This window comes from Argentina anserina, chromosome 1 (assembly GCF_933775445.1).
Source record: "Argentina anserina chromosome 1, drPotAnse1.1, whole genome shotgun sequence".
NCBI classification, from domain to species: domain Eukaryota; kingdom Viridiplantae; phylum Streptophyta; class Magnoliopsida; order Rosales; family Rosaceae; genus Argentina; species Argentina anserina.
Genome location: NC_065872.1, coordinates 11,133,647 through 11,145,362, shown reverse-complemented (window position 1 = coordinate 11,145,362; position 11,716 = coordinate 11,133,647). Strand labels below are relative to the sequence as shown.

The 11,716-nt window shown below is 35.6% G+C and overlaps 1 protein-coding gene and 1 long non-coding RNA gene across 3 annotated transcripts; both read left to right on the top strand.

Moving 5' to 3' along the window:
* Positions 1–254: 254 nt before the first annotated feature.
* On the top strand, positions 255–2,033 carry LOC126789344 (uncharacterized). Of its 2 annotated transcripts, XR_007671517.1 has the most exons (4): positions 255–556; positions 655–766; positions 1,226–1,515; positions 1,719–2,033. It is a non-coding gene; the product is annotated as an uncharacterized LOC126789344 (long non-coding RNA). The 2 variants fall into 2 exon arrangements; XR_007671513.1 differs by having other exon boundaries at positions 1,226–2,033.
* A 3,705-nt stretch (positions 2,034–5,738) lies between these two features.
* Positions 5,739–6,227, top strand: LOC126801764 (secreted RxLR effector protein 161-like). The gene has a single exon (XM_050529223.1). The coding sequence runs from the start codon at positions 5,739–5,741 to the stop codon at positions 6,225–6,227; it is 489 nt and encodes a 162-aa protein (XP_050385180.1).
* Positions 6,228–11,716: the final 5,489 nt, after the last annotated feature.

Genomic DNA, 11,716 nt, shown 5'->3' with positions numbered 1-11,716 from the left:
AAAGGTTGTTTTTTATCGATGAATTCAACAAACTGAATTAAGGTTACTTAATGACTTAGTGAGGCCGAAAAAGTGTTAAAATAGAGTTATCATATAGAATGTGTAACGGAAAAATAGAAGGTTATTACAAAAATTAGTCGAATGGCTAGATCATATTTTACAACAACTATTTAAGAGGAAGAGAGAAAACCGTAGTCTTCATCTTCATTTTATTCTCTTTCTCTCGGCCGCTCGCCTCTTATCTATCCCCGAGGTCTCTTTCTCTCTCTTCTGCCCATCCTTACCAATTAGAACTACAACCCCCCAAAAACCAATTTCATTATCTTCCCTCTCCGATACAAAAAGAACCCCAAAATCAACGAGCCCAAAATTGAAGGCTTCGATGGTGATGGCGACGACAAGATGGCTTTGAAGGTTTCTCTCCATCCAAAAACCCTCCATGACATCCCAATCGAGTGAGAGAACCCTAAAAACATTCCAATTCATCTCAAATCTCTCTCCTACATCTACGACCTCCGACCCCGACTCCGACCCCGATAGCGCTCTCCCTTCTCTGGTGAAATCTCTTCTCTTCTCCGTCGCTTCCCTTCTCTCGTTCTCCTTCTCTTTGTTTATTGGTTTTTGACTTTATTTGTATATGAATTTTGGTTGCAGATTGAAAGCAAAGAAGCTTCAAAAACTATGGATGAAATCCACCAAGCTTAGGAGCAGATCCACAAGATCAGGATCACTCTCTTCTCCAAAAACGTCAAGAAACTCGAGAAAGGTCATTACTATAACTTTTTTCAAGTCCTCAGTTTCTGCTTATTTCATTCTTAATTTGTTATATAAAGCTCATACAATGTTAAATTGTAGTGAAAATTGACTGTAATTAATGTTCCTGAAAGACCCATTTCATATGTATAAGTAAAACTCTTATCTGAGTTTTGTAATTAAGTTGGAATTGTGTTCATGTCAGGTTAGATATGTCTACCCATATTATAAGTTAACATCAAGTAATGGAGTTGGAATGACTATTGACCCTTGATCTATTCTTTACTACCCTATTGACTTGGAGTCATTAGTTATCATGGACCATTAAGTTTTGGATTGCCTTTTCAATTTTAATCTGAGTTGTATAATTAAGTTGTAGTTGTTTTGATTTTTTAGTCATTTTGGCAATTTCATTTGTAGTTAATACTGTTTCTTCTCATTAGATTCTGAAATAGTAAGAATTATTCTTCAGGTTGTAGGGGAGGAGTTGGCTTCTGTAAACGAGAGCTGATGAAGAGCGTGCTGCACACAACCCTACCAAACTGGTTTTCAATTAAAACACTTTCTACTTTTGATGATTTTTTTGTCTATCAGGTGGTTTTCTTGTGCTGATACTGATAACTTTGTGGTAAAACAAGTTATTATGGAAAGGGAAGTAGAATTGCAAAGCAGAGCGCTAGAGGCATCTACAGCCTTGGCAAGGACACATGTGAAATAGTCCTTTCCAAATTATCTCTAATTCTCCTTTGCTTTTATTCCATGGTATTTCGGCAATTTATAATTGATACTTTGTAGCTGATCAATATTTACTATGTTGATTGGATTGTTGTTACTGTGAATGCTTGGGAATTGGATTTTACTTCCTCACACAAAATATCTTATTGGAATCTATAAATGTAATATTGGTAATGTAATTGACTTCCAATTTGTGGAGATGTTGATATACTGGAACCTAATAAATGCAGGGAATTCAGGAGCAGGTGGGTGAAAAGTGGTGGGATTTTCATGATGTTTTACATAAAGGAGATTGTGGAGGACAAAAACCAAGACTGGCCTGATAAGGTAAAATAGTGTGGGCATATATTACACTATGGAGGATAATTGGCCTAGTGGGGATTGTGCCTTTTGCGAGCTATTTTAATTTGATGCATGTGCAAGTTGTTTAGTTGGTTACCTTTTGTGTACAACTCTTGTAGTACTTCATGATGCTTTTGTGTTGCAAGGATAATACATACCATGTAATGTAAACTACTATTAGAAAGAATTTTATGATGATTGATTCTCAGGTTTTTATGAAACTGCATGCAAGCAATATTCTATTTGAAATATATTATCTTAAAGAGACACGGACAACATGTGTAATTTCAGTTGCATAGAAGCAATACAAACCTCTTGATATCCATTGGCTTTTTTATACTAAGATATTATGAGGCGACATAATATCTGTCGATGTAATGAATATAAGGTGACATAAGATTTTATCATATGTCGCCTGATACACTTTACAGCGACAGATATTATATGTTGCCTAACAGCTATAATGACGACAGACTATTAGGCGACATATATGAGCTTAGATGAAACATGCCTACATTGAAAATTGCAGGTGAATGAGCTTGAGGAGATTTGAATGAGATTTAAATATGAGTTCTGTTTTGTCCTTGGCTAATATTACCCCTCTGAATAGGTCTAATTATAAGGATTGGAAAGTGTCTATTGAAGTGTATCTAGGGCTCAATGGTCTTGATTTTTGTCTCGCTAAACCACAAATTGAGATAAATGATGAGAGTGACGAACATGAAATAGTTAGGCATGAGGCTTGGGTGTGAGCAAACCATGCCACCAATTGTGAGAGGTTGTGTGACCGAACCTGAGACTGCCAATGATTTTTTAATTGCTATTGGTGAAAATTTTACTGAGAATTCAAAAGTTGAGAGCCATAACCTTCTAGACCAACTTATGGGAACCAAATATGAGGCTGGGGGAGTATTCACCTGCACATCATGAACATTATCCATCTCATAACTAGAGATCACATTTCATGCTGCTTTTACTATGGAGTGTATGTGCGAGTTGTTGGCACAGTCAAGTTGCTTTTAGGATTTGGTCTTAGTTATCTTTTGCAAAACGTTTTTTATATTCCTTCTATGAAGAGAAAGATAATTTCTGTAGCTTGTTTAGTTAGTTGGACTTTTTCAAACAACTCTCAAGGAATAAAAATATCTCATTCTTCTCGTTGTCTTGGTTGTACTCTTTTGTTAATGATTATTGGATGCTTGATTGCTCTAAACCTAAAGATGTCTTACTTATTGAGGATGAAAAAAATAGTTTGAATTAGAAAAAAAAAGTTCAGTGAAAATTTTGCCTACCTTTGGCACATGAGATTTGCACACATTTCAAAAGATAGACTTAAAAGAATGGAAATGAAAGTTATTGGCTAAGCTTGATTGGTCTGACTTTGATACTTGCATTGAGTGTGTTAAAGGGAAATTAAGTAAGTCAAGAAAGAAAACCTCAAATAGAAATACTGAACCTTTAAAGCTTATCCATTCTGACATTTGTGGCCCCTTTGCAAAGACAACTATATGTGGAAATAAGTATTTTATTACTTTCGTTGACGATGCAAGCAAATATTGTCATGTCTCCCTATTTTCTAAGAAATCTCAAGCTTTAGAAAATTTTATTATTTTTAGAGCAAAGGCAGAAAAAAGGGAAAGAGATAAAAGCTGTTAGGTCTGACAGAAGGGGAGAATACTACGGAAGGTACACTGAAGCTGGGCAAAAAAACGGTCAATTTGCACTTTATTTAGAAAAATATGGGATTCAGGCTCAATACACTACACCTGGGACACCTGAGTCTAATGGTATTTCATAGATGAGAAATAGATCCATTCTAAACATGGTGAGAAGTATGATGTGTAAATCGGGACTGCCTAAATTTCTTTGGGGTGAAGCCTTAAAAATTGCCAATTATTTGATTAATCGTAGCCCTAGCAAAATTATCTCCAAGACACCCTATGAGTTGTGGAAAAATAGAAAGCCGAATGTTCAACATATTCACATTTGGGAATGTAGAGCTGATGTTATACCTTATAATCCTGATATTGGAAAATTAGACCCCAAAACTATTACTGCCTATTTTGTTGGCTATCCAAAGTAGGGCTGGGCAAAAAGCCCGAAGAAGAAAAAAAACCTGGACCGGACTGCCGGGCTCGTCCGGTCGGGCCGGGTTTTTTGCCGGGCTCATATGTTGTCATGTGATAAACGGGCCGGGCTTTGTTATGTCTGGGCCGGTCCCGGGTCTTCAAATCTTTAAACAAAAAAAACCCGGAAACCCGGGATATTAGGTGTTATTATGTAATTGGCTTTCGTAAGTGATCATAAACTTATAGAATAGATACAATGACACTGGAATATAACCAAATAACCTTAAACTTAACTAATTTTAATCTCATGATTCCCATTATCGTCGCATCGCACTGCCGATTCACCGCCAACTAGCCAAAAACAGAGTTAGGCCCGGAAAACCGGGCGGGCTCGGCCCGGATGTTACCGGTCCGGGTTTTACTCGGGCCCTGCAATTAATTGACCCGGGCAGGGTTTTACCCGGGCCCTGATTTTTTTTTTTAAAAACCGGCCCGTCACACTACAACCGGGCCGGGCCCGGGCCCTGAAAAAAATTACCCGGGCCGGGCCCGTGCCCAGCCCTAATCCAAAGAGATCTTTTGGATATAGATTTTACACTCCACATCATACAACCAGAATTATAGAGACAAATAGAGCTGTATTTTTTTATGAAATAAATCATGCTCATCCTTATGAAGACTTAGAGCTTGATTTCCAAGAGTTAGCTGATGAAGAACCAGATGCCATGAACACATTATCTTTAGATTCTGCAATTGTCTCTGAACCTGTTGTAATGCCTCAAATTGAAGTTGTGCAGCAAAACCCAAATCCACAGGCTCCAAATTCTGTAAATGTTGTAGCTAAGGAAGAAGTTCAAAATGTGGTAGAAGAGGCTCAAAAATCAAATGGAGGAATAAGAAGCTGAAAACCAAAATTTGGTAAATAATCAACTTTTGAGAAGGTCAGGGAGAATTAAAAAATCCACCATTAATCCTGATGTGTACGTTTATTTACAAGAAACTGATTTTGATCTTGGTGATGAGAATGACCCTCTAAGCTATAAACAAGCAGTTGAGAGTTATCATAATGTGAAGTGGGACGAGGCAATGCAAGCTGAGATCAAATCAATGTATGATAATGATGTGTGGGAGCTAGTAGAACCTGTTAAGAACCATAGAACAATTGGCTGCAAATGGGTTTATAAAACCAAAAGATACGTGGATGCTTTGATTGAGAGGTACAAGGCTAGGTTTGTAGCTAAAGGGTTTACACACCAAGAAGGGATAGACTTTAATGAAACTTTTTACTTGTTTCCACAAAGGATGCTTTTAGAATAATTATGGCATTGGTGGCACATTACGACATGGAGTTCCACCAAATGGATGTAAAAACAGCATTTTTGAATGAAGACTTAGATGAGGAGATATACATGAAACAACAAGATGGATTTATAGAGCCCGGTAGTGAACATTTAATGTGCAAACTCAAGAAATCCATTTGAGGCTTAAAACAAGCTTCAAGGCAGTGGTATCTTAAATTTGATGCAGTAGTTAGTTCTTTTAGATTTTCTGAAAATTTTGTTGATGAGTGTGTCTATATGAAAACAAGTAGAAGAAAATTTCATATTTCTTGTCCTTTATGTCAATGATATTTTGCTGGGAAGCACCGATAAAGGCTTACTGCGTGATACTAAAATATTTGTATCAAAACATTTGGATATAAAAGATTTGGGGGAAGCATCTTATGTGTTAGGAATAGAAATTAGCAGAGATAGATCTAAGCACATGTTAGGTTTGTCACAAATAATTATATTTCCAAAGTACTGAAATGTTTTGATATGCATAATTGTTCTTTTGGTCATGTACCTATGTCCAAAGTTGAATAAGAGTCAATGTCCTTCTAATGAGCTGGAGAGGGAAGACATGAAGAACGAGCCGTATTCAAGACTTGTGGGGAGTTTGATATACGCTCAAGTCTGTACAAGGCCTGATTTTGCTTATGTAATGGGTATGCTAGCTAGATTTAAGTCCAATCTAGGTCATGAGCACTGGATTGCTGGAAAGAAAGTTTTGAGATATTTGCAAAAGACTAAGAGTTATCAGCTATTTTATAGAAGAGTGGATGAGCTTGAGGTAATGGGTTATTCAAATGTTGATTTTGCAAGACAATATCCAGAACCTGGAAAGTCGACTTCAGGATATGTTTTTATGTTAGTTGGAGGTACCATAGCTTGGAAGACTGTGAAACAAACGCAGACTGCAACCTCCACAATGATGGCAGAATATATTGCAATTCATGAAGCTAAATGTCAAGGCTTGTGGCTGAAAAAATTTCTTGTAGCAAACTAAGTTAGTGGACACCATAATTTCCAGGCCTTTGAAAGTTTACTGCAACAATTCAGCAGCAGTTTACTTTACAAAAACTAATAAGCAATCTACTAACTCTAAGCATATTGACTTAAAGTACTATAGTGTCAGGGAGAGAGTGAAGCACAAGGAGCTTGGATATCTTAAGATCAGTACACACAAAATTAGCTTGTTGATCCCTTCACCAAACCCTTAACTGTTAAAGCATTTCAAGGTCATGCTGAGAGTATTGACATTTTACCTACTTTTGATACTGGAGCTTAGTGGGAGTTATTTTTTCATTTAAGTGGGAGCTATTTCGTTTTGAAAACTGTTTTTGTTTTGAGTTTTTTTAATCATCTTCTGCTTTGGTTTCAAGTCTGTATCAAGACTCAATTTTGAAATACATGATTTCCATATCCATGAAGTTTTATTTATCCATGGGTTCAGATTTATTTTATTACTGCAGTTTTTGGTTTTGTTTTGCCTTGATACTTATAAGTTACAACAACTTCATATATATGTATACATTTGGAATTGGTTGTTATGTAACAAGTTTGCGTGTTTTCAGTTTCAGTTATTGTATAAATAGATGTACAGGTTCTAACACATTGAACCATTGTGAAAATCTTATACAATGCTTTTGTAAGTGATTCTATTTGCATTGTATATATTAAGAGATGTTTTATGTCTCATGTGATGTTGAGCTGCGAAGATTGTAATTATAGGACAATCAAGTTTTCTAAGCTTGAATCATTCTTGTGGTTTTTCTTTGTGATTTAGCATTGACAGAGACTTGTGTAGACTGCTGGAACATATTTTATCGCAATGCACACTTAAGTGATTGTTGTATCTAGTTATAACATTCTTGTCATAATGAATTGTATGTGTGTTCAAGTGGGAGATTGTAAGACTGAATTTGAACATGAATACAATTCATGTCACAGCCCCGAAATTCGAATGTTAAAAAATTCGAATTTGAAACCATGAAAACTCTAAAACAATCTCAAATATATTGAAATCATCTTATCATAACAGTGTATCAAAAATGAGTCCACAACATGACTCAGTTGACTTGAATAATACACAACCAATGGAAATGTAAAATTCACTCAATCCTCACCACAAACAGCAGAAAGAAATCTTCGCCAATCTTTAGTGACAGCCCTCTAATTATGCTAATCCACACCTACAGAACTATCCCCTACACCATCGAATAGGTGCACCGGGATTGTAAACACAAACCCGGTAAGCTTTGTAGCTCGTATGAGTAAAACAACAATATAACTCGCATATAAATACAACAGAAAAAAATACTAAAAACATTTAATTATAAATGTACTCATGATCCACAGGACGGCCCATCTAGTTATCCAATGATATCTAAAAATATAAGTGCTCATGAGAATCGGGCAACCCATCTGTTTACCCAAATACATTTATAATACAGGTACTCATGAGACTCAAGTACTCATATGTTACCCTCATGCTAGTATGCTGCCAGACATTGGGCAACCATTTGTTTCCCAATATCCTTTATATGGGTACTGATAAGCCGGTAACCCATCTGTTACCTCTCATGTCAGTACACTGGCAGACAGACTAGAGCTCTAACTGTATCATAACTTTCGCCTGGCTAAGGCTAGGTTCCGACATGCCAACACGTCCGAAGACAGAAAACGTTTTAACAAAACTCAATGCTAAAACCACGTACAATGACAATCCACCCATGTTATTATACTACAACAAGCGACTCTTGCTCAAATAAAATAAATATAGTTGCCACAATATAATTCATTTGGGAATAAGAACGTAACAATATATAATATAGCAACCCATATATATGTATCGTATTTACCATTTTATACACATACACAACCCACTATATTATATACATGTCATAGTTCGATCTTTCTAAGAAAACGTAAATATGAGACACCACTAAGGGTAAGCTCGTCATAGTGAGATTTACTCACATTCACCATAGTCCATAATCACAAAAACCTTTTCAAAATCATTTATTAAAATAGCGTTACACTTATGAACCGTAGACGATCAGGTTCATGTAATTAAAACAAAAACATATTTTTTAAATAATTGTTATAAACTAGTGATGCAACGACTATGGTGACAACTCAACCTAAATTCATAATTATAATACTACTTCGATCATGATGATCATTGTGAGGTTTACTCACCTTATTTCTTGCGTGCAACTTCCATGACACTGAAAATAGTTTCCTCACTCGTTTCGTCAGTCACCTAATAGCATGATAAAATGCTTAGAAAATGATACGTAAAATATCAGGTGATGATTTTCAGTCCAGCTAAATATTGTTCATAAAAAACTATTCACAAAACACTGTACATGTTTTACTGTTTTGCTAAACAATGTTCAAATTTACTGTTTACAGAACACGCTTCACATTTTACTGTTATACAGAGTATTGTTCATTACCACTGTTCATACAGCGCCACTGTTCACCAACCGCCACCAATGACCACCAAATTTCACCACTACAATTTAAATGACATTCCTAACAACTTTCTAGTTCAGAACAAAGTCTAAATCAAATCTTAAAACCTCCAATTTCAGAATTTCCGAAAAATCCCAAATCAAGAACCCTAGAATGGAAATTTCTTGGTTCGAGTTCTTACCTTTCGATTTAGCTCAAAACTTTTGCATGGGTTGTTGACGATGTTGAGGCAAGGAGTTTGAGACCGGTGGTGAAACGTAAACTCGCCGGAGGTCGTCGGAAAATTAAAGAACACAACCGGGTTACCGACGGGTTCGGGTCGACGAAGCGTAGAAACCGGCGCGCTACTCCACGATCCACCACCACAGGGAGGTGTGCAAGGAGGAGACGAAGCTATCTGGGTTGGCCCGGTTGCCTGAATCCGTCGGAGTCAGCCAAAAAAGTCGGGTCGGGTTGGAAGGAAATTTTCGCTTCTAAAGGCGCGGGTGCAGAGAAAGGGGGAGGAAAATGGGGTTATGACAAATGAGTTGCCCAATGTCTGGCGGTGTACTGCATGAGGGGTAACAAATGAGTACCTGGGTCTCATGGGTACCCGTATTATAAATGTAATTGGGTAAACATTTGGGTTACACGATTTCTGATGAGCACTTATTTTTTTAGATATGATTGGACAACCAGATGGACCGTCCTGTGACTCATGAGTACATTTATAATTAAATATTTTCAGTATTTTCTTGTTGTATTTATATGCAAGTTATATTGTTGATTTACTCATATGAGCTGCAAATCTTACCGGGTTTGTGTTTACAATCCCGGTGTACTTATTCGATGGTGTAAGGGATAGTTCTGTAAGTGTGGATTAGCATAATTGAATGACTACTATGAAGATTTCGAAGTTCCCTTGTTGTATTTTGTGGTGAGATTGAGAGGTTTTACACTTCCATTTGATATAATGCTTGAATTATATGTTGGTTTTGTAATAATGAATTTGACTGAGATGCTCTATAAACTAAGTAACGATACGCTGTGACGATAAGATGATTTCGATTTATTGAGATTGTTTTAGAGTTTTTCATGGCTTCAATTTTTCGAGTTTCACACTTGAAATTTCGGGGTCGTAACATGTGCATTTCCCACTTCCGAAGCAGAACCAATACGGAACTGTGATGGAAGCGTCCAAAATCATGTTTCCCGAAAAATGAGTTTTGAAAGCGCGGTGGAAACGCAAGTTTCTAGAATGGAACCGCGTGTTTCCGATAAAATAAGGGTTTCTTTTTAATGAAGAGCTAGACATATCTTCGTCGAGTCAAATGACTTATTTCGATATATTTTCGACCTCTTGCCGAGTCGCAGACCCTCCCTCCCTCTTGTTGATACATCAATTTCTCATTATATTTGTGTTATTTCAAATGTAGAACACTAAATCATTTAAGTTATTTAAGATTTTGAGTTATTTCAATTAAAAATTTGTTATTATGTTTATTTTCTTTGTATAATATATATATTATTTTATTCCGACGCTTCCAAAACGTACCCAATTTCATTAAAAAAAATTAAAAAACGCTTATGTGTTTCCGTACGTTTCACTTATACGTACCCGATTCCATGTAGCTTAGACTCCAACTCATCAACGACCATTATTATTTGTAGCACCGAAAAGAAGTAAACAACAGACTAATCTATAATGCATGAAGATCGAACAGGCTGAAATGTAATGTTTCCAAAAAGCAATTATATTAAATATTATATAATTAGTACTATATATATTTTTATCAGTAAATAACTTTATTAATAAACAAAAAAGGATACACATTACAAAAAGGTTGGGCAACTGCCACAAATGTTTTGTTTTGTGACCAAATTGTGGGTGGGGTGATTATTGCTTAAAATCCCACAAAACTCATACAAACATTGTGTAATTTTAGTTATTAGATTTTAAGCAATAGCCAGCCCACCAAAGGCCACAAATTAGCCACAAAACATTTGTAGTGACAACTGATTCGAAACCAAGATAATTTGACAACACGCAGATCACAAAGTTTCAAAGGTCTTCACAAGAAAACCATAAGACAAAATTACAAACCAAATAACAATAACAGAGAAGAAAGCAAGACGTAGGAATTTGATGTAGTATTTGAGTTCTTTATTTGATAAAAGAAAAAAACCAATCCATATTTCAATTTGTATTTTCACAGTTGCAATTTCGGTGAATACCAAATGTCCTCTCATCTTCTTCTTTTTTAATAAGAAATACATATGATTTATGTTTTATATTGGCTTAAACGCCATATGCCCAACATTATGTTTGGTCAAGCAAGAGAGAAAAACCCTACACAAACTCAAGATTGCCATTATTCAAAAAAAATAAAATGCAAAAAGAAAAACTAAATTCTAAAATGGCAGACAATCCAAAAATAAAATAAAATAAAATACGAACAAACTATCACCACTAGAATACAACACACCTGATAAGTGTGGGGAAAGTCCAAAAACTGAAATGCAAAATAGTGGGTAAGTTAGTTGTGATCGAGGTTCAAAATCTCGCCAAACATTTCATATATATCCTCCGATATCTCGATTTAAAAAATATATATATATCTTAGGAGTAAATATCTTATTTTTTCCTATATCTATGATATTTTTCCGATAACATAAAATATCTCCGATATTTACGATATATCTTCGATATTTTGGAGAAATATATGAAAATTTTCACTTATTTTTTTCATCTCAACTTGAGGAGTCTCAGACTCTCGAAAATGAATTTTTGATTAATTAATCACCTTGAGCCACAAGGGATATTTGTAATACCCCAAATTTTCGGGTTTAAATTCATATAATTTCTTGTAAATTATTAAGTTTGGTAATTCGAAAATAAATCGCCTTTTTACGCCTTCTCATTGATATCTTTGCAAAACAAAACTGATTTCGGAAATTGAAGTTGAAAAAAATGTTACGTTTTATGTGGCTCGAGAGTTAACTTTTATTTCGTCGCTCATCTCTGAAAATTTCCTT

Coding starts and splice junctions, on each gene's coding strand:
- LOC126801764 (XM_050529223.1), top strand. CDS start 5,739: ATGTACCTATGTCCAAAGTTGAATAAGAGTCAATGTCCTTCTAATGAG.